At 43.6% G+C, this 22,799-nt stretch overlaps 4 protein-coding genes across 4 annotated transcripts; 2 read left to right on the top strand and 2 right to left on the bottom strand. All coding sequences in view use genetic code 11, as the record gives it.

Moving 5' to 3' along the window:
* Positions 1–931: 931 nt before the first annotated feature.
* Positions 932–7,240, bottom strand: EGR_10269 (CUG-BP- and ETR-3-like factor; the record flags this gene model as incomplete). Its single annotated transcript, XM_024499518.1, has 9 exons — positions 932–1,062; positions 1,396–1,539; positions 2,105–2,218; positions 4,407–4,514; positions 4,726–5,191; positions 5,260–5,412; positions 5,460–5,539; positions 6,929–7,057; positions 7,123–7,240. The coding sequence occupies 9 exons, from the start codon at positions 7,238–7,240 to the stop codon at positions 932–934; spliced, it is 1,443 nt and encodes a 480-aa protein (XP_024346072.1).
* Positions 7,241–7,324: 84 nt separating this feature from the next.
* Positions 7,325–7,717, top strand: EGR_10268 (hypothetical protein; the record flags this gene model as incomplete). Its single annotated transcript, XM_024499517.1, has 1 exon — positions 7,325–7,717. One exon carries the CDS (start codon positions 7,325–7,327, stop codon positions 7,715–7,717), a length of 393 nt encoding a protein of 130 aa, XP_024346071.1.
* Positions 7,718–12,405: 4,688 nt separating this feature from the next.
* On the bottom strand, positions 12,406–18,541 carry EGR_10267 (CUG-BP- and ETR-3-like factor; the record flags this gene model as incomplete). The annotated part of the gene is made up of 4 exons (XM_024499516.1): positions 12,406–12,521; positions 12,626–12,674; positions 13,566–13,648; positions 18,226–18,541. The coding sequence occupies 4 exons, from the start codon at positions 18,539–18,541 to the stop codon at positions 12,406–12,408; spliced, it is 564 nt and encodes a 187-aa protein (XP_024346070.1).
* Positions 18,542–21,357: 2,816 nt separating this feature from the next.
* On the top strand, positions 21,358–22,706 carry EGR_10266 (hypothetical protein; the record flags this gene model as incomplete). Its single annotated transcript, XM_024499515.1, has 3 exons — positions 21,358–21,655; positions 21,862–22,016; positions 22,641–22,706. 3 exons carry the CDS (start codon positions 21,358–21,360, stop codon positions 22,704–22,706), a joined length of 519 nt encoding a protein of 172 aa, XP_024346069.1.
* Positions 22,707–22,799: the final 93 nt, after the last annotated feature.

Raw genomic sequence — 22,799 nt, 5'->3', positions numbered from 1 at the left:
TTTCGGTGTGCAAATAAAAAAACCAAGCCTTTGTTGATTTTGGAGCGTTCACAGACAGTGTCACATATATGTGACGCTGTGGGCTTCTTATGTAATTTCGGCGCCACATAGGTGTGATGCGTCTTCATTTCTACGCTCTGTTGACCAGCCTAGGGCTCTTATCTCGATTATATTTAAAGCATTTCAATTTTCTCCATTTGATGCAAAAACACCGCCAAAAAACGAGCTGATTAAAATTGTTTCAAGAATTTATTTCATCGTATCCTCAAAAAATAGGGCGAAATAAGCAACAATTTTTGCATCAAAGTGATGCAAATTGATGTATATATGTGTGTATTTGTTTGCGCATAAATTTAAACAAACCTTGCAGGTTTAAAATGATTCCACATTTTCACCATTCCACCTCGTCTTTTAAAAGGGTGAAAGAGAAGGACAGCGTAAAAGTAACTCATAACATCAGGATAAAGAAAGCATCCAATTTTGCATTTCGTTCCTTTGTCTTGCATTTTTCAGCACATTTTCTTGTCCTCCTGACTGATGCAAATGAGAGGGCAGCCAATCAAAAATTACTGTACACTGTGCCACTATTGGCAGTTGGTTGATTGATCGGCGGTTAGCCAATCAGAGCGCGTGCGTGAGAGAGAAAGAAGCTGATAGGTAGAACGAGCGAGATGGAGAGTCTAATTACAGGGGATCACAGATTTTGGGACATCAGTTCGTGGCTATGTATAAACCAGTAAAATTATCCAGTTTTTTTGCGATATAACAAATCATTTTTTCGTGCTTGTGTGCGTGTGGAATTAAAAGCATGCTGGAGTGTCTGTTATTGGCGGAAAGGAGGGCAAGGGGGGAAGGTGGGAGTTGGGGAGGGTCAGTAGCAATAATAACGTATGAGGGAAGGAATGGTGAGAGAGAACGGGAGAGGGACTTATTAGTATGGCTTCGAGGCGTCATTTTTGGGACGTTTAAGCTGCACCTTCAGCCTCTTCATGCCGATTTGGAAGCCATTCATGGCCTGAATAGCGGCTAAAGCGTTTGCGGGATTATCAAAACTCACAAAACCTAAAAAGCGGGCGAAAAATAGGGTAAATTTTTACCCACTTGGGTAGGCTGAGTTAAGTAGCTCCCTAGGGGTCTAATAACGCGCATTAACCAACCGGCTGTGATAGGGAGAGGGCAGCTAGGGCACCACCCCCTGACAGCCAATCGGCTTGATCTTTAACCAGCAAACCGACCGATTCATCGAACCGGCCAAATTGCTTATTGGCTGGTCTCTGCCCAAGCTACCAAGCCCCAGAACTAACACGATAACTCAAGAATGGGTGGACTGTCAGCTGTCCAACTGCCAGACAAGAAAGTAAATCATTGAAGGGGAGGGGGAGAGGAAGAACTTACCGAAGCACTTGCTCTGGCTGGTAGCTCTATCGACGTAGACTTTAGCGCTAATGACCGTTCCAAACGGCATAAACATTTGAGCCAGCTCGGGATCGCCAAACTCCTGGGGCAGGTGATAGATGAAGAGGTTGCATCCCTCCGGTCCTTTAAGAAAAAGAAAGCCACCTCACTACTACTACTGGGGCATTTCAGTAGGCTGACTTGTACAAGGAGGTGACCGAGCTCGGTCAGCCAGACAGGAGGAGGAGGAGTTCATTTTTGGACCGAATAAAAAATAACTTTGTACTGCTTAACAACAGCCTACGCAGGGAGACGAACAACAAACAACAAAATGCCCAAGGTATCGCGGCTTTAGTTGGGGACAGAGAGAGAGAGAGAATTGCAATTCATTCCCAGATTTGAGCTTTTTTTTGAAACCGACAGACATTAAGACAAAACACATCACAAGAGGACAAAGAAAAACTGGCGTCTGGTAGACGCAGGTTTTTTGCACGAGCTATGTGGCAGATCACTTAGTTAGCTCTCGTTTTAAATCAACAACACCCAACGAGAAATAGAGAGAGAAAGGGGAAAGGACGTGTTTACCAATGGAAGACGCCATTCCGATCGATATTGCCGTTAAAGGGTCGCCCTGATAAAGTAGGGGAAAATAGTATGCACCAATGCGATTGCAAGGCATAATGGCGTGATGTGATGCCGGAGGGCTTACCGGTGAGAATGAGGTCTCGTGAGCCCTCCTTCTGTTGAACAGGCAAATTGAGGGCCTGTTGGGCCAGTGAGGCAATCTGTGGCAGGGGTGCTGGCGCGCCATGGCCGTAGGGGGCTAAAAATATGCATAAGCCTGTAAGTTTAACCAGGAGTTTTACGCTCATCTCTCCCATCCCCTGGATGACCCCTTGATTACGCCCGAAACCTCCCTAACACATCATGCTTCCGTATTAGGAGTGGGCGAATTACGACTTCAGGAGATAGGGATTTCAAGTTTCGGCCCATTAATTTATGCTTGCTAAGATCAATCGCTAGGCCATAAAACTCACTACTTAAAATCTGTCAGTAGTGGTGTCGAAAAGCATTAAATTAATGGGGGATGGCCCCAACTCTGCCGAATGCCTAATTCCAACAGTACTACTTAATTACACATTTCAGTAGTTAAAAAAGCAGAACTAAAGAATTATTTAGCCTCCCAAGGGTCATTAACCAACCTGCCAGCAGAGAAGTAAATCTGCCAAAGGACAACAATGCTTTGCTTGCCTTTCCACTTAGTTGGGCGACTATTTTACTCCCTGCGGGTTGTAACTTCACTTAGAAATTTGGTTTTACGGTCGTGGGCGTGGCCGTGGCTGCGTAGCCCCTCTTCACGCTGATGTATGGCCTTCCTTACTGCCGATATATGATTTAACGTTGGGCGTTCCCCCTCACTATGCTATTTTGTCAAGCAAGTCCTTCCAGGCGTAAAGCATCCCCCGGGATGTTTTATTTTCTGCCCTCTTTTGCAAAGCGATTTCAACTTTCTGTCAAATGCACTTTTGTTTCACTCTTTATATTCGCTTCTATTTCTAATTCTCTCCCCCCCGCCCGAAAGACGAGTCTATTTGATGAGAATTGAAGAGCTGGGCAGTACCTGTAGCCTTCTTTTCCACTTTCCTTAATTCGTAAGAAGGGAACCCTTTTGACTTTTTTGTGTCAAGTGAGTGGATCTGGGGCTTCAGCGAGAAAGCTGCGGTGAACAACTCCGTACGCGATCCCCAGCACATGCAAAGTGTGATGTAGGGTAGTGTGTAGACTGTTTGGGACAAACCGATGGAATCTTCATTAATCCATGTTGACATGACAGCTTATTATTCAGAACATTGCATTTTTGACAGGCGAATCGATGACCCCCTTGATGGATCCTCTATGGCCCTCTTCTCGGTTAATATGATTTTCAAAGCAATAGTTCAGCACTCACATTAGGTGATTTCAAAAGTTTTTTTGGCACTAAAGACGAAAAATTGCTTTTGAAGTTAATTTAGGATTAACTCAACTTAGAGTGATCCATCAACAAAATCACGTCCGGGTGCACATTCTTTTGCTACCGCACCTTCTTTAAGCAATCAAACATGAAATTAATCTCTACTGCTTTTGAATCGAGGTAGACGTTGTTTACTAATTAGTGAGGCTCAAACGACTCTCATCCTACCTACATTGTGGTGGCGTGGCCTTACTGATCATTTCTGGAACCACTCAGCCTCCTCCACACAGACTTAATTTTTTAAGACTTTGGGCACGACTCGGGGAACTGCATAAGCATCTCATTTAGATCACTCCAAAAAAGAATACTTAAACACGCTTTAGCGGTCTCTAGGAGACAAAAGTAGTGGTTCGTGCCCATTTTTAAATTAAAATAGAATTTTCAGTTACGTCGAGTCAAATTTTGATTTCGTATTTTTCTATCATCTACAAAGATCTCTCAATATTAATTACATTGTGATGGGAGAAATAAACCTTTATTAAGGTCTACTGAAAATCACTTCAGCGTTTTGTTATATAATATGGTTAATTAGTCCTTAGAGCATCAGCCTACAGACACATCCTATAACTTTGTGAAAAAAATAATTTTAATTTGTTCATATAGGTAATCCATTTTGAGAAGTCACAGTGACTTTACTGAGACACCAGAGGATTGCCACCAGGATTGCCACGTCAGCAAGGTCGACTTTCATGAGAAGCAATAAACTCACCCTAATTGCCCTTCCCCAGTGTGACTCATCACCTGGAGAAGAGAAGGGAAAAGCTAGGCGAATGGCTAGTGACGCGCAGTCGTGTCGACCTCTCCTAGTAGCACGTGCATTTTCCTGCATCTATTTCTACCGAAAAGTGTTATTGGACGGTTAGTTTGTCCACCTTGACTTCGAAATCTATCAGCAGCGATTTTTAATTCGTAGTGATAATTAATTAATTTTACACTTCTTCTCGGTTTAAAACTGCGCATTTCGTAATTTTGAAACTAATAAAAAGGATTGTAGACCTACACAATCCGTAATGGGCGTAATTGTGATAGAGATGTGACAGCGGATCTGCAGTTGCCAGGGTTGGAATCGGGGAGGCAAGAGAATTCAAATTTATTGCCGGAGTTGGACCTGCAAGGATTCGAAAAGGACCTAACCGCTTACTTTGCAGTCAATAAGTATTTTAAACAATGCTAATAAATGTTATCCTTAGAATTTAGGCCTTTTACTTTTAATATCTGCAATTTAAGAAACATCTTCTTTAACTTGTTAACAATTTGCACTTTATTTTCCCAAAAAACATTCTTTGACACCTCTTTTTCGAATCACCAAAACAAATTACCATTGAGTCCCGCACCGGCAACTAATGCCGCAGCGGCCAGGGCCATATTATTTTGTTGAGTGGCCGCTAACGCAGCACTAAGTGCGGCCGCGCCACCATTACACAAGTTGATTGGTGGACCAGAAGTCGCCGCTGCTGCTGATTGGTTGGGACTAGCAGCTGCAACTGTGATTGGTGGAGCAGTGTTGACTGCTGCTGCGGCACTGTTTTGGACGTGGCCGCCGACGCCATTCGCATTGTTTCCACCCAGGTGAGTGGCTTGTGGATGGTGCTGATGACTGCTGGCGGTGGCTGGGGGACCATTGGGACCCGCGGGGGACGGGAACAGGGGTAAACCCTGGGCGGGAGTCAGGCCGAGTCCGGTAATTGCCGCGGGGCTGGTAGCGGCGGCCAGCTGCTGAACTTGTTGTAATTGTAGAGCGAGCGCTGCTACCGGGTTGATGTAGCCCGTGGTTTGAGAGAGATTCTAAGTGAAACAAACCTATAAATAAATCCGCTCTGGTATTACTGACAGGACATTTAAGTAGGACGAACCTCGAGGATTTGTGTGTAGGCGGTATTGCCGAGTTGGGACAAGGCGAGCGCCGGGTTAAATACTCCCAAAGGGCCAATCAGCTGTTGAAGCTTCCGTGAATGACGTTCCTTTTCTGTATCAGCGAACTTCACGACAATGCTGGAAGAGGCACCCTAGAAGAGAGGCATGGGAGGGGTGAATTGTTTACACGACAGCTTACTGGCATCGTTTGACTCCCGTGAAGGGCGACAATGGCCGATTGGGCTTCGGCTTGACTAGAGAATTTGACAAAAGCGCAACCTAAAACGGAAAATTGGGGATTGGTTGAAGGGACTACCATGCAGCTCAGGTAGAAAATTCGTCATTCAGCGCACATTCGATTGAGGGCAGCAGACACACCCCTCGCCCTGCATCCCGCTCGCCATGTCACCTTGACAGCCCTTAGTGGTGAAATAAGCAATTTGATTTTGGTGGGTTTCTTGAGCCGGGAAGACATTTTAACTTTTAAGCCGCAAAAGCAACATATCATGCCAAAAAGCGGAACGAAAAAAGAATTTTTTTTCTCAGGCGACTTAAACGCACGTTTAATAATGCAAAAGCCTCTTCCTTCGTTCTAACAAAGTAAATGCTTGTGTGGAAGCCGTTACCCTGAATTAGATTCATTTATTCTCAATTTGGGGATATTTTTATGTTAAAATATGAAATCGACATTTCCAAGGCGGCTTTTTGCTCCAAAAGTTTCACAAGGCAGTTTCTCCCTCATTCGACCAATCAGAAATTGACTTTTCAAGGTCACCTGTCACAGTGTGGAAGAATTGATGAATTTCAGTTGTTAGCCGCGGCATTTGTGTGAGGTCAGCAGGAGGACTCTGTAATTACATTCTTTAATCACCTCAAGGACTTGTTTTGAGGCTGGAAAAAAACCGGATTTTAGGCAGAATTTGTAACAGGAAATTTGTTTTACTGGTGCGTGAATTTCTTCGCGGTCGTCTCGCCAGTCCTCGTGTGTCCACCCATTAGGGCAAGGCGTGTCGGCCCTCGCGCTAAATTAATGTGCCTTTTAGCAGCCTCGGGAAAAACTCAAGGTTCCCCATGTCCCCTCGACCCCATTAAAGTTTATGACAGGTCGCAAAACTAACGCGGCGGGAGTAGGCGGAGACAGGATAATGTTTTCCCCTGCCTTAGAATGCCTGATTAGCCACGTTGGCTTGAAACGACGGCTTTCAAGCATCGCTAGCCTAACTATCACCAGAAAGTAGAAATTTACGCTTCTCTTTAAGCAAACGTCTCCAAAAATGGCCTCGAAGCTAAGTTAATTGCTTTGTCAAAAAACAGTATCACCCTTTTAAACACACCTTATTGATAACCTGGAAGTAATATGGGACAACATTGCTTAAGGGGAACCCTAGTAAGTCGTATCTTTGATTGACTTTACCTCTTTAAAAAATTATTTGTGTTTGTACTTAGAGAGGTGAGTAACCAATCAGAACACACCTAGGTGGAGTCCAGTGGGTCTAAGCGCACACACCCTCAACAACAATCTCCTTGAGAACCAATTTTTTCATGCTAAAACCACCAGGTACTTAAAAAAGAATATTTTGTGAATAAAGTAGTAAATTGGAATTATTTTGGGCAGTTATCAACCACAAACGGCCTACAAATTAAAATTATTGCAACTCGACAAATCACCTTTACTGTTGCCTGCCTGATCCCTCAAAATTGTGCACTCCTCAATCGTCCCGAAGGGTTCAAAAATTCGCCTCACGTCCTCCTCATTCTGTTGTTTGCTCAGCATTCCAACGAAAAGTTTCCTCTCTTCTAAAAGAGATGAGGAGAAAAAAGGAGTTGCAGCAGAGGTGGATTAGAGGGTGTAACCCGCCTACCGTCTTGCGCTTTATCAGCTTTTGTCACTAATGTGCTGGTCTCGGTTTTACCCTCCTCTGTCTTCGCAGAGTCAGTGTCTTTACCGCTGGCACACTTCTTCGCGTTACTTTGAAGCATTGTGCACTTCACGACGACGACAACCAAGGATGAAACAACGACTAGGGCGGACGACGGAACGGATGGCGAGAGGGATGTGGATGGATGAGTGGACGGAGAGCAACGACACGAAGGAGAGGACAACACGTAGGGAAGAGAGAACACAATTACACTAGGCGTAGTCGAGCAGGCAGGCAAGCAGTCATTCTGCGCTCTCCTCTCCCTCCGCCTCCGCCTCCTCCGCCTCCGCCTTCTCCCACCAGCCCACCAATCAGCACGCGCGTTGAAATCGATGGGCAGAGTAGACCTGCCAAATGCAACGGCTACTTCTGCCAGGCAGTGCGTACGTGCGTGCGTGTGTGCGGGCGTGAGTTTCGCTCAGCTACGGTTTCTGCCGTCTGTAGCAACGGCGCGATCGATAGACGCAGGTGGATGCGGACGCGTGCCAACACGCACCTTCGCACCCTATCGATCGAGGGCTATTCTAAGCAGGAGTGAACGTGCGCACACGCACGCACGCACGGGAGCGTATTCTTCGAGTTACGTGGACTGGCGGTGGGAAGGTGGGCGCATTCGGGGATATTTTTAGCCTCAAGATTAATCTTATTTGAGAAAATGGTGAAACAGACGTGAGCAGAGTGCTGCTAATTCTGACGGAAAAGCGTTGTAATCCAAAAATAGCGGGTAATTATTGGATGGTACTATGATAGCCGAGTCGATGGAAATCCCTCCATTGAAAGATGTTTTCTGCAACGGATTGGACTCAGTTTAACCAAAAATTGAGCATTTTTTGGGAAATGGGCTAATGCTGTTTGGAAGGAGACTTTTTCCACTATGGCGCTGAATAAACATGACTGCTCAGTGTTTGGGAGACTGGAGGAGGCAGTTTTACCCAGAGAAGCGAAATTAAATCTTGACATCCATAGAAGAGCAAAGGCCTTCTTGGGGCCGCTTTGCTAGGAATTTGGGCTGTGGTTGCGCAGGTTTACTTGGGGCTAATTAACCGAGACTCGGTGTAGGTGGAGGCACAGATCAAAGTGTTTAGCGGGGAACCCACACGTTGACTCCAACTTAACAGGAGAATGAAAAAAAAAAACACATATTGATGTGCTTCTAAAGTGTTAAGAATTTTTCAGATTGTGATCAAATAAGCTCATTTATCTCCATTTTCTACCTTCTGGGATGCCTTTCCCTAGTTATTTTTAAAAAAAAACTTAAATGGTACTATGTAAGTGGGACGGAAAAGGAAGTTTATCCTTACATCTTGTAGTTGATAGGTGGTAACAAAGCTACACCGTCATCGCCTCTTCGTAAAAGAGCACAGGTGAAGCAGCATGCCACCGGTCACGGCGAATTGACGCTTAAGGCGTCTGAGTATTTCTAGGAGTTGTAAGGCATGATGGCGATTTCTTATAGAAAACTTTTCCCATTTTGTTTAAGAAAAAATTACTAGTTTTGTCTATAAAATAAAAAAAAGACTCACCAGTACATCTTAGAGCAAGTCAGCATATGATAATGTTGATGCCTAGATTTCGCCAAATTAAATGCAAAACAAAATATTTTTTAATCTATTGCAATAGAATATTCTTGATTGTGCGGGTGACCTGAAACATGTGATGTTGACTTAGATCAGTTACTATCAGACATTTGTTCTCTATGCAAGAGAGCTTGTCACAAGGTACGTGCTTTGACGCAATCAAATGTTGCCTCGCTCTCTACGAAGCTATCTTGCAGACCCACTTAAACCAGTCGGAAAGTTGGGCGAGCACTAGAGCCGAATTTATGCCCACAAGATCTCCTTACTCCAAAAGAGTAGCCAACGCTAATTGATCACGAAGCATTCAAATTACGCAGCAGCTACAAACCCGACTTTATCGCTGATTTTGGGGGAAGCAAATTAGGCGAAGCATCAGGAACATACCAACCCATAATAAACTTTGCTACTGAATATTGGCGAGTAGATGATTTGTTTGAAAGGAAATCACAAATGGAGTACTCTTGTACCTTCCGCCCACGCATTTCCTGTAGGTCACATGAGGGGAGGGGAGGGGAGAAGAGAAGGAGTTGGAGCTAAATTTAGGCTAGCCTTAATCATTTATTTAAATCACAGCAACTATAGAGCTATTCTGGTAACCCAAGCAAATTTTTATTTGCTTATTTCTCTGATAACATTTTTTGTATAACCATAAACAGGGGGAAGACAGAAAGTGGAAATTTTGGCTTCGCCTTGTGCTGATAGAGGGGGGGGGAGGAAGATCGGGGAATAGACTGACGAAAAGGCGACAAAATGATTTGCAATAAAAAGCCGCCTTATGAATGAGATAACGTCTTTAAGGAAATTTAAGGTAAAATTTAGGAATGAGATGAAAATTTTTTTTTAAATGAACTAAAGTAATTTTTCCCCCTGGGTTAAAAATATCAATCTACCCATTCGAAAAAAAGAAACTACGAGGAGGATGAAGATTTTTAATATTTAGTTTTTTCCCTGAAAGAGAGAGATCATTAACTTATTTTGAGGTTACCAGTGAGTGTAGAGGAGGAAAAGGAGGAGGCAGGTGGGGTCTGGACTGTGCCACCCATAATTTTGACAGGGTTTAGTCGCATCAGTCGTCACGAGGACTTGGTCATCCATCAGAAGGCCCAAGGGTGAAAACAGCTTAGCTGGAAATGAGAGAGATCTGCCCGTGAGATTTTGGTAAAGGGAATATGGGTTGGAAGGTCCAAGAGGGTGATTTTGCGAACAACTACGATCCAAGGACTCCAACTATGTTGGAATAGAAATAGCCTGTTCAAATAGAAATGCTTTGTGCTTCCCGTCCGTCTGTCCGTCCATCCATTTATCTCGTTATCATCTACAAGCCGCATCCCTCTCTCTGTGGAAAAGACTATCTTCTTGCTGCAAAGGACAGTTTATGTTCTTATTCCTTCCCCTTTCTTTTACTACTGATGTGGAGCCCTCCAACGCAAGTATTTAATAGACCCAGATCATAAAGCCTATTTTTGTCATTTTTGAACGCAAGTATTTCCATTTGCGTTACAAACCCGCAGGTCTATCTAAATTAGGCACAAAAGATCCCTTTTAACTTTTGTAAACAACTAGTGTGTGCAGTTTTGGGGGAGAGAGAAGTAGATGTCGACTTCAGAGAGTCTCACTCCCTTGTTTTTCAAAAATAGGCCTCTCTTTTCCCAACTTTGATACATTTTGTCAGTTGAAAATGACAAGTTCGCATACACCCCAGTCGTTTCTCACAACATAACAAAACCACATTTTCCCAGAATAAGAGCAAAGTAAATGGTTTGTACGAATATAGCGAGCTGCATGGGCTATAAATGTTTATCATATCGGGCCAAAGGGGCTGCCTTGTGGTAAAGACTAGCCTTTATTTATGAAGGAGTAGGAACACACACACACACACACACACAAAAGGATGAACTTTTGTGATCATGGCAACTAGCAATCAAGTGAAGTTCGCCTCCTGAGGAAAATGACGCTTTTTAAAATTCCATATTGTAGTAAATCACTTACTGAGGACATATATAACGACTCATTGGGCGGTTGATCATCGAAAATGACAGTTGCCTATTTAGGAAAATTCTCTAACATTCCGAACTTTTACAAAACGCATATTTCAAACTATAATTCATGAAGTAAGAAGGCGTAAACAACTCTAATTCATTTCTCTTAGCAAAAATAGACTGTGTGAGAGAGAGAAGGAGGGAGCGATTTGAGTACAAAAAGATCACTAAATCTATTGTTTACAGACAATGCATAAAACACTAATGTCTAGAAAAATCAGTTAGCTTTATTTCAAAATTGACAATGGTTTAGTGGCGAGTTTATAAGCTAAAAGGCGCAAAACTTTTGGCTCCGAAACTTTAATCCCTTCACCACTGATGATGGCGTCAATTGTGTTAAGAAAAATCGACCAATTTTGTCAAACGCAGTTAGCACACGGTTGCATGTAAAGGCGACCGACGAGGTGGACGCGGAGGCGTTGGTGCGTGTATGTGGGGGATAATTATAGAAACCCTTACAGCCAATGGCAGATAGTAATAATGTTTGCCTTTTGTGTATACTAGAAGGCGTGCGCGTCCGAGTGCGTGTGTGCCTACGCCATTTACCGGCAATTTGGGCGACGACTTCTTGATCGAAAAAAAAGGAGGCTAAATGCGCAATTCAACATGCTTGACTTGCACAGGAATAATCCTGAAAGTAAAGGCATTTTGTTCTTGCATTATATCTTAATTTACTTGAAGTACGAGTTTGCTACTAAATGCCAGAATGATATTTGTGAATGTAATTGTTTACTCTTATATGTATACAGTCGTTTGTCAAATATTGCAAAATAAACATTTGCATTAGTGTTTGTTTCATTTCGTTTAATAGCTTAATTTTAATAAGAGCCCTAATTAAAAGTTGCCAATAATATTATTATTTGTTTGAATGGGTCAACATCGTATATTGTCTCGCCTAGACACGCACCCCGCGCGTTTTAGTGATCGATTTCACGGGATCGATAGCAAATGACTAGGCTGGTGAAAAAACGGCTATCTTACAGAGCTTCTGCAGTCGATAAAATAAAAATAAAGGGTAGCGAAATAAAGATGTGGGAAAAATTTTTTCATAATTTGTTGATGGCCTTGCGGTTGGCCATAAAACGGCGTGCAAGTCCCCGCGGATAGCTAATGGATTCACGGAGAATGTGGGGGGGGAAGAGGATGAACGTATGTGGGGGTGGATGGTGAGGGATTTTTATATCGGTAAGGGGTTTGTCCTCAAACTAAATACTGCGGGAGTGCATTAAAACCATTGAGGAATAAAACTACAAAAATTTGAGCGCATTTTGTGGTTGAGTAAAGCTGGCATAACTGACTGGTGGTGGCGACTTGGCCTCTCCCTTCCTTCCCCGCAAGTTAGTCTACACGTCTGGAGGCTAATTAAAGGTGGGAATTCGTTGAAGGGGGCTTTTGCTTCTCTCTGGCGCCGATGAAGAGAAGGAGGAGTAATGAATGCAGTCTAATTAATCAATCCTTTGTTTTGAGGTCATTGTAGGTCTCAATAAAAAAGAAGTTTAAGGTGGAGGAGAAGAATGGACTTAGCGAGGTCAATGAGGTGCTAGTCAACTCAATCAAGCATTCCATTATGTGCAGAGGGGTGCCGCATTTTGCTCCCACTTGACTATCAGCTAACCAGTTTTTTGTTTCAGGAGGGTAAGGGCCCTTTCCCCTCCCTCAAAGAACCCGCTGGTACGGTAGTAGTGGGGGAGGAGGGGACAGGAGGGGTTAATATTGGCAAAAAGGACTGACAGAGGAGGTGGTAGAATCGCCTACATTTAAAAGACCTAATCCAGTGACCTTGGGATGTCAATACGCGTTTGCCAGATTGAACAGGTAAGCAGGACTTACCGGACTTGCGTTCGCAGTCCGCCGCCTTCACCTGTAGGGGTCGAGCCATCTTAAATGCAAATAAAAAAGTGAAAGAGTAAAATAACTTAAAGGTTATTTCGGAAGCAAAAGGAACTTCGCTATAGGTTAAAAAATTTGGTAAACATGCCAAGAAGAGGTCCAAGAAGTCGCGTCACTACTTCCCCACACCACCACCCTTCTCAAAGCGGAAAGTATTACGATTCCAAAACGAAAGGAGAATTTTTTTACGAATCTGTGAAGCTAGCTAGTAATATCACTGCATTTAAAATGGTTGCCACTGGCAACACCAGAGAGTCATCCAATTTTATTCGTTAGAGACTTTTCATTGTAGAGAATCGCAGACTTTTCTTTCTTCAAAGTAAGTTGAAGAGAAGAAGAGTGAATTGTCAAGGAGGGTTTCAAGGGCATTCGCAGGACTTAAATCACTTGATTATTTTCTAGTCGAAGGTGGGCCGAATTCCAAAATCCAATTTTCTCGAGAAGCACCTGAAAGGCACCGCAGAACCACCGCTTCCAAAGGCGACACCAATACTGAGGTGAGGAGTCGTCAGCATCGTAGACACCCCAAAGATGGCTTCGACACACTCCCAACCAGTTATTTTACCAACCTCTGCTTTTTGTTTTACTTCAATCACACAAACGGCGGCAAATTTTGTGCTTGATGGGCTAGATAAGGGCTAGGGCGGCGGGGGGGCTCTAGGGGCAGGGGATAGAGGTTACCCCAAATTCCCCTCTAATCTCACATGCCATGTAACGAAACGAAGGGAGAGAGCAAAAGACTCATCCATATTTTTCCACACAATGCAAAATCACACAGTTTATTTTAAGTGACACCACACGGGAAAGCGGGGGAGTCAAACACAAATTTAAATGCAGTCAGTAAGGCAAAAATAATCGGTAATTGACAGCGACAACTCACGCCTGGAAGGATCTTCTTCTCGTGCAACGTCTCCTGACATCGTACTGCGGAGTCTCGTTTGCAAAAAGTGATGAATGCACAGCCTGTGGAGGAGAAAGTAAAGGTGATTTGGCATTTGTGGTTGCATTATAGTCAGGCGGTGACAAGTGACAGGCTTTAGGACAGATGCAGGAAGGTAGGATTGAATGACAGGGGGATTTAAGCAAGAAAGGAAGCTTACAAAAGGGTGGGGTAGGCCAATCACGAGATGGTTGAATTCATGGATGACTTGGAAATCAGACGAGAGTACCTCCAGGACTGACGCATCCTGGACCTCGAAATGAATGGATGATTTGATGGAAGACGTCTTTCACCCCATGGTAAGACTGATCTTTGCCTGCCTTAAATACGTGCAGATGGGAATGTGGAGGTGTGGCCAAAAGAAGACGACTCAACTGCCAAAGGTGTGTCTATTGTTTGACTTGCTCACGCACCATAAAAAATGTTATTTTTTCCTCCTCCTTTTCCTCCTTATCATATTTCATACAATTACATCGCCACTTCTCAACAAAAATTGCTGTACTGTGGAAGGACTTAACTTGCATACTCATGTTTTAGTGTTGAGAATGGAAGCAACGTCTGTCTGGTTTTTAAAATGAATGCTGAAAAATTTATGCAAGCAAAATTGTCCGCCCTTTAGCCTCCGCCACTACCTCTACCACCTCTTCTGAGACAATAATGTTGGGAGAAATCAGGATTATTTAGAATTTCATAGAAGTGGTGGGGTGATTACGAATAACGCCCCCGAATCAATCATTACTGGAGACTGGTCCATAATTATTGGCTTTTGGGCAACCAATAGGAAAACGCTGTTTATTTTTAGCAAGTTAATTCCAAAAAAAAAAATAATTTTAACATTTTTAAATAATGTTTACCCGCAGCAGCAACAGCCTTTGTACCCGCATTTAACTGAGGTGAATGGCAGTAGCACCTATTCGCATTTTCAAACCGGATGTTTAAAAGATTTACAAAACTGGTGGCGTAGGTTTATTTTTATAAAAATCCGCCCTTTAGTCTTTTCCTCCACTACCTGTACGAGTGGGGAAAAAAGTTAAAAAAATCAAGATTTTTTCGGTATTTAAATAAATTAGTAAGATGGCCATTAACAGCACACCAACTTAATCAATACTTGCGATTGGTCCGAAATTATTGATTTTGGGCAACCAATATAAAGACAGCAATTATTTTTGGCTTTAAAACCTAAAAGATAGACTTTGTTTTTTTTAAATATTTTTTTACTAATCGAACAAGTCCTAAGTCTTTTATTTCATTAGAAAATCTGCAGCAGGGGTTGCTGTGTGAACGTACTTGTCACAGCGAACAGAGCACAACAGCAGCAATAATAATAATAAAGAGGGAGTAAAGCAGCTCTTCATCCCCTATACGCTAAATTTGCGAGAAATGCTATCGTCTTGTCGTTTCTTTCACCTTTTTTTTACAAGAGAAGGAAGAAAAGCATGGTGAAGGAGGGGGAAATCAAATGGCGCATTCTGTTTCGCCATTGGTTAGATTGTGACTATAGTGTCAAGGGATTAGCTGGACCAAAAATGAGAAACGACAAGGTATCAGGGATGTCTGGCGGTTGTTGGTGAAATTTGATAAAGGTATACTTTGTTATTTGTCTTGGGGAACCCTCTCGAAAATTCCGAGTCAATGACTTACAGAATGAGTCTGCACATCCAACTATTTACCTTGTATCCATCCATCCATCTCGCATCCACCTATCCATCCATCCCCCCGTCCGCCATTCCATCTTGCAGCTATCCCTTATAAATTCATATATCTATCCATCCCTCCGCCCCTCAATCCATTCCCCATCTGTCCATCCATCCGTCCATCCCTCCTTCAACTCATCCATCTATCCATCCATTCCACATTCATTTTTTTCAATCCCCCCCTTGCCTGTCCGTCAATCCGCCCAATAATTCCAGACATGTCAACATTACTCTCTTGTTGCCGCAAGTGTAAAGTGGTAGAGCTTTGTTATTGAACAGCTTAATGTCTTTTATTACAAATAGCCAGAAAATCATCTTTTTTTATGGTTGCAGACACTTGGCGTCGAGTGTCAGGGATAACGGTTTCCCACCCCCCAACTGGCACTACCGTTGACAGTGATTGTTGTTGACTGTTTGAATTACGCAACCAACGCAGCGGGCAAATGGGTGCGAGAAGAGTTGAGGCCTTCACGACTCGTACTGCTGTCTTCGGCTCTCTAATACGTGATTCTTAGCCTTGTCGCATTGCTAGGCAACAGGTCCAGCTCAGTAGAGTAAATCCCAATCATCTCGGTCAAGACAAAAAGACCTTTGTTGTTTTGCTTTTTACTTACTACTTATTGGAAGGGAGTTATTCAGTAGTATTGGTGACAAAAAGGTTAAGTCTGTCTCTAGTCGTAATTACAGAGGAAGGTTTTCTAGAGGAGTTAAAGAGGACGCCTTAAGCTACCTAAAACCCCACCGATGAAGTTTCTATACCTCAGCCAATCGAGTTAGTTTTATAGCTCAACGGCTTGGCTGTTCCTGTGGGGGTATTAAATAAACCACAAATCCGATTTTATTATCCAATGACCTTAAAGGGGATTGGTTCACCTAAATAAGGTCAAAGTTAGCCTCTTTTCCGCTGAATTTTGTCTAAAATCCTAGTTAATGTCCTGTCTAGCAGTTAACCAATTTCCACTGCGAAAGGCGGATTCCACTCCCGTAAGGAAGGTCATTTAAACTCCCACTGGTGGCCGGAATTGGGGCATAACTACCGCAGAGAAGTCTTTCCACCCGTCACTACTCGACAGGATTAAATTGCGTATTTTGAGGTGCTTCAAAGAAGAGCCATAAATTTGGATTAAATGATATGTGGGTACATACTACTTAAATAGGTGTTTTAGCCTACTTAAATACGTCAAGTTTCCGGTAAACTATAGGACACTTTCAATCGTCTCAAGAAAGGGTTAAAACATGGTCTGGTTCATTAATCTCTTTAGCGTTTTGGCACCCACATACAAAAGAATAAATATTCCTCCGGTTTAAAATAGACAACTAATTTTTTTTCCTTCTCTCACCCTCTTTCCACTCATTTTTAAATAAGTCAGGCTAATTAGATCGCGGTGAAATGGCCGAGGTCACGTTACAGCCCATGTAAGCGGCACGGCTGCAGAGCAAATGCGCCAGTAGGTTGGGCGCAAAGCCATTTTTTACCATGGTTTAAAAAAAGGACCTCGTGCCCTCCCCTTTTTTGTGATGGGAAATTTGATCTGATTGAAAAGTTCACATTACACATAAAAATGAGGGAAAATATTAAACCAGAGGGTTAACACTCGCCTGTGGGATTAGTTTACCAAAATCTGGCGGGTAAATTAATGCAGAGCTCTCTGGTATTGCTGAGTGAGTCGGTTGTCATGAGGACTTGGTTAAATTGGACCGTTTAGGCGACATGGGGTCAGTTTGTGCCAACCATGTGAGTGAATGAGCGAGGGAACGAGTGCTCGATCCTCCTTAAACTTTACCAACCTCCACCTCCTATCCAATCTTCCCTTGTCAGAGGCTGAGAAACCACACAGGGAGAAGAGGAGCCGGGAATGAGGCACACTGACCTCCATCAAATGTGTACTACACCACTTTCAACCGTGAATTATTGTTTGAGCTTTTTTAGCCAAAAATAGCTCCTTAGCACCTAAATGCTATGCTCTCTGCCTCGCCCTTACCCGAATCCACAAAGGTTTGATAACGTCGGAGTACTTAAGAGCGATGGTTGCAGATAACATCGCGGTTGCATCTCTATGCCATCTTTACCCCTTTGGATTAGCAAAAAAGCACACGCAAAAGTTCAAGTACCTCCAGAATGCTCCTCTGGCTTAAAAATAGCTTGTTAAACATATTATTAGTCAAAGATAGGGGTGGAAGCGGTGGCTCGTACCAGACGTGGAGGGCAGTCAGCTATCCTCCACCCAATTTATCTACGGCCCCAGTGATTTTGAGGGGTAGGGAAGTGTCGCTGGGCGGGGGAGGGAAGGTGAGGGGAACGGAGGGTGGCAAAACTCCTGTTTGTATGTCTGATGCTTCTTCCAATACTACTTTTGAGTTTGGGACACGCCGCATCGAAAAAATTGTACAGCCAACCCTGCGATGAAGTGAATAATCTGTCACTTTTCCGTCGTAAATCCTATCAAACGACATGTCCGTCAAACCGGGGAGGGGAGGGGAGGGAATTCTAACGCCACGTCTAAGGGAACTGATGAAAGTTTTCCAAAGAAATTGTTGCAGAGTCGTGAAAAGAAACCCAGAAATTCATTAATAAAGGCCACCGACGCAGAACCGAGGCTAAATATGGATCAGAGGTGCAACTCCCTCCTGCTCCTGTCCTTTTAACGGCTTCCCGCCCTCTCGACATAGTCTACCCTTCCTCCTCAAAACACCCCATACCCTTCCAAGGATAAGTAAAACCCAAATGGACGTAAAGGGTCTCTAAAGGTGCAACATCTAGGTAATATCCGCAGGAAATAGAGTGAAATTTATGTCTCTGCCTCGTCAAGCGGTTTCGTCATATTTCTTTAAGAGATGTGAAAAGGGTGGGGTAGGAGATTAAGGACTATGCATTAGACAAAATGCATGCGAAGAGGACGACTTACCTTTGTGAATGCCAGTCAGCTTGTCCCTTAATACGAGGATGTCAGAAATGGGTCCAAATTCCTCAAAGATAGGTCTTATGTCCGCCTCATTCATAAATCGTGGGATCTGACCAATGAACAACTTCAGGGCGTTCACACCGCCTACAGGTGTGGTAGGTGTTGCCGTGGCCGAGATCGAAGTTGTCGTAGCTAATCCTCCGCGTCGTTCATTCGACGAGGGTGTGGTGGAAGAGGAGTCAGTGGAGTAGGCCCCAACTCGAGAGGAACAGGAGGAGGTTGAGTGAGATGTCTCTCGCATGTCAACACCACTGTCCATCAGCCTATTCAACCGTCGTCGTGGAGCACGGGGAGAAGTTGCCTGCTGCACCACGCACCACAGTCGATGGTGATGATGTTGCTGCTAGTGCTGCTCATCTTTCAGCTGTTTATGCTCCCAACTTGCTGATTGGCTGATAAGTGGGGAGAACGAGGAGGGAAGGTGAGGTGAGCACACGCGCGCATGCAGGAGAACGCAATAACGCGTTTTCGGTTGCGTGTGTGTGTGTGTGTGTGTGTACTTTTGTAGCTCATAGAAATAATTAGTGGGTTTTAAAGTGGCAATTAAATGGCCTTCGTAAAGTAGACTTTATCATGCGTGCATTGAATCATCGGACGAGTGGAGGGGCACCGAATGGACCGATGGATGTACGAAAAAATCAATGAAAGGAAGTGAAGGTGGATAGAGGAATGGTTGGTTGGACAGATGGATGGAATCTGGACGCGCGAAAGAATAAATGGTGGGGTGAAGAGATTTCCTAACCCTCTGATTAGATGGAAGGTTCCACATTTCTTCCTCCTCCTCAAGACTAAATCCACTACCAAATTTGTGGCTACTGTGGCACCACTTAAGACACAAACCTGATAAAGGCGTCAAAAGTGACTGCTGTGGCTGTTTCACGCCCTTCAGGGAAGAGACCTGACTTTATTCACAACGTCAGGCCTTCCTTGAATCACTGATGAAAGAAGACCGCCTTTCGAATCGCCTTAGACGTGGCCTGGTGGAAGAGGGGGACGAAGGTGATAGACAGCCCTAAAAGAAAAAGAACAAATCTACACCTCATTTGACTAAAAGAAGTACCCTATATTGAGCCTACAGGGATTGGTAGATTGTTCGTTGTTTGGTGGATTCCAATTAGGGTATTCAGAGTGAAGCTAATTAAATGCTTCCCAGGAGGAGAAAAATTCACTAATTACTTGGAGACAAAATAGGGAAACGAGGCTGCCTTACCTATTAATCAATCTTCTTCTGGCTCTATGTCCACCCACGCACGTAGAGACACGAAATTTAAAAGTCAACCGTTCTGTGGTACGAGCAATTAGAGGGCAAATAAGTTGTCGGGTAGAACTTCACCCACTACCTATACCTTAAGTGGAGTGGAGGTGGAACAACTTACTGCCCAAATTGCTTAACGTCAAGGGGTTTAAGGTGATGGCGAATGCAGCTTTCTGGGAAGATGTATTGTTGAGATTTTGGGGTTGATTTCAAACCATTTATACAGTTCGGCTCCATCCATCCACCTAGTATCAATCCGGTGTCCATCCATCCATCCATCAAACTATTCACTAGATATCCGTCCGTCCACTTGTCCATCAAACCATTTATTCATTCCTTCACCAACCCGATATCCTTCCTTTTATACATCCATCCATCCCGTATCCATCCATCTGTCTATTTCTCCATTCCAAATGCACCCACTCCTCTATCTCTGGGCCCTTCCCTCTGGTATTTATTTTTTCTGAAATCATACCTGTAATACTAGTGAAACACCCTAATTTTTTAACATGTTCAACCTTTTTTCCGGAATTCCATTTTATTGGAAACATATCCTAATAGAGCAAAATTTGTTTCTTTCCCCTTAAACATGGTCATCCTCTAGACACAATAACTGCCTTTAATAGACACTGCAGAAAAGTAAATAATTTGTTTTCCCACCTTGCTCTCCATGTTGGTGTTCCAGTAGCATCTCCTCCACCAGATTGACGTGCTTCCTGTCTACCTGTCATTCAGACAACAATGGAAGACCACCTTGAGCTTCTCGTGGTTATTACTATCGCCGATGGAGGGAGAAGAGTTAGGGAATATTTACCTCTCAAAGTGCTCGTGCCATACAACACAACAACTCGGCAGACAGACAAGTGTAATAAGACAAGAGAAGTTCGTTTTTCCCTAAACTAATAAAAAAGTGCCAGCTTAATGAATTATTCATCAAAATTTACTATCCTCAAGAGTAAAATAGCCTACTTTTTCTGTCTTCTACTCAATCCAATCTTGAAGTAAAAATGTGAGTAAAAAATTCTCTTCAAAGTGGCAAGTGCTTTTATTTTTAGCCAAGCCGGTTGATGCATTCATTATTCAAGCGTTATAAATCTTCACAGATGTGGCCACAATTTACAGAGCAATTAATAATTTACCAGCACATTTAACCCTTCAAATTGTCAAGTACGTTGGAAAGCAAGAACCCATCCGAATTGTGCAGATATGTTTCTAATTTTAGTCATTTAGTAGAGTTGTATTAAACATTAAATAGGTTGCAGAACGAGTCAAGCATATTATTCAATAGTAAATACATAATCTTCATAAAAAAGGACTTACCTTCAATATTTGCATTCTTCATCTGCAGTTGAGTTAAATTTCGTACGGTTACATTTATCGATTATACCATCAATTTGATTGGCTTACGCAGGCAAGGTAAAATCGATCCATATTTTTTGCTCTGAGTTCTAGGACAGCTGTGGTGGGGCTATCGATCGGTGATGGGCGAGCGGGTCGATATCTGGGGCAGCAAAGCTGCAGGCCTATCGATTGGCGCTTTTTGCGAGCCCAATTTAAAGGCTTTAGTGGTAGGAGGGCTTAGACGGTCGAGGTGTAGTTAAAAGTAATTTTTGACATTAGTTCACCGCTATTTTTGTGCCAAGAAGGAGGGCAACAGATGGTCCTCTCCCTATTTCTCATGCTTGTGAGGGACAATTAACGCCAGCTGTTCTCCTAATGAAGAAATGCGAGTGATTTTCCAAATGGACTCAAAACCGTATCCCAATTTGGATTTATCTTTGAATGGAAGGTGAAAAAAGAGGAAAAATTGAGATTTTGAAATGTCTGGTGAGAAAGTGAATTCGAGGTGGGCATTTTATGTAGCTGAGAGGAAGCGATCGCATGAGGAGGGCGCTATCAAGGCTTACGGACCACAAAGACCCATGGAAATTGTAAATGATGTAGAGGTATGGACACGCACACGCATTTACCGAATAACGATGTCAGGAGTGACAAGCCGGCAGCATGAGATGGGGGCTGAAATCATTCCCACTCGCCAAATTGCCATAGAGGATGTTCCTTACTTTAAGGAATTCTGTTGTCCAGCTAGCTGGACGTCTACGAGGTGCATTGAGGTTGGTAAGTAAATAGCTTCTCTATGCTGGAAAGGAGCCATCATCGTAAAGGCCTTAACCCCCTTTCTTCCTCCAGAGATCGTGTTCAACTCTCTTGGCTGTACTTATGACTCTCGAGGCAGTGGGAGAGATAATGACAGGAAGTGCTAAAGGGCAATGTTTGCAGAATGACGCTATTTTTCTTTTATACTATTTCGCGGGTGTTTGAAGTCCCCGGTGAGTCATCCGCCGCGCCGGTGACATGTGGCTCGGCCGCCGGTCGCATCGCCGAACGCCTCCACCGCCCCACCCGCATCCGCCACCGACTGTTAATAGTCGGGTCACCACCGCCAAGGCTGCAGGGCATAATTATGCTTACCGAGGTGGTAAATTAATGCCTATTTGCTGATGCCTCACACATTTCGGCCATTTATAGCCTTCCTGATAAGGAGAGAACCACATCTGGCAGTAAAAATGAAGCAAGTCAGTAGAAGATCTGCCTTCGATACTTACGAGGTAGGAGCTTGGCCATTTGGTGTATTTTTTTGGTGAATAAGCTTGCTCGTTTATTGGGTTGATTGATGGATGATCGGTTAGACACAAAATGGATGAATGGATGGATCCATAATGGATGGGTTTATCTAGGATGGATGGATCCAGAATGGGTGGATGGTTGAATAAATGGAAAGATCCAGGATGGATGAATGGGCACGGCTGGGATGGATGCTGTTTTTTTTTTTTTTCATTTTCTTCTACGCGTTGACAAATGCCTCCAACACTGAGGGTCATCGCCTTGCCAAAGCTATCTACCCACCCTCGTTTTCCACTCAGGGGCAACAAATTTTAAGAGCCCTGAATGTAAATACAGGCGGGTCGTCCCCCTCCTCCCCCTTATCTTTTATTATTTACAGATAAATTCTATTTTAGGCAGCCTACTTGTGTTATGACTCGACCATTGTCTCTGCTCCACCCCGCCCTCCACCCCACTGTCCCTCCCTTCGCCCCTATAGAATGGCCTTGTGATCGCTGCGCTTGCAGAGATCAAAGGGAGGACTAATCTCTCCACCATCGCGTAAACAATGTAATGTGGACCACCTTCAGGTTTGTATAAGGTTTGGGCGCTTTTCTTTAAAAGATTAAGTAAAACGAGCTCTTTCCTCCTCCTCCTC

This window comes from Echinococcus granulosus (assembly GCF_000524195.1).
Source record: "Echinococcus granulosus chromosome Unknown EG_S00204, whole genome shotgun sequence".
NCBI lineage: Eukaryota > Metazoa > Platyhelminthes > Cestoda > Cyclophyllidea > Taeniidae > Echinococcus > Echinococcus granulosus.
Note: the sequence above shows the minus strand (reverse complement) of the source record. Positions and strands in the feature narration are given on the sequence as shown.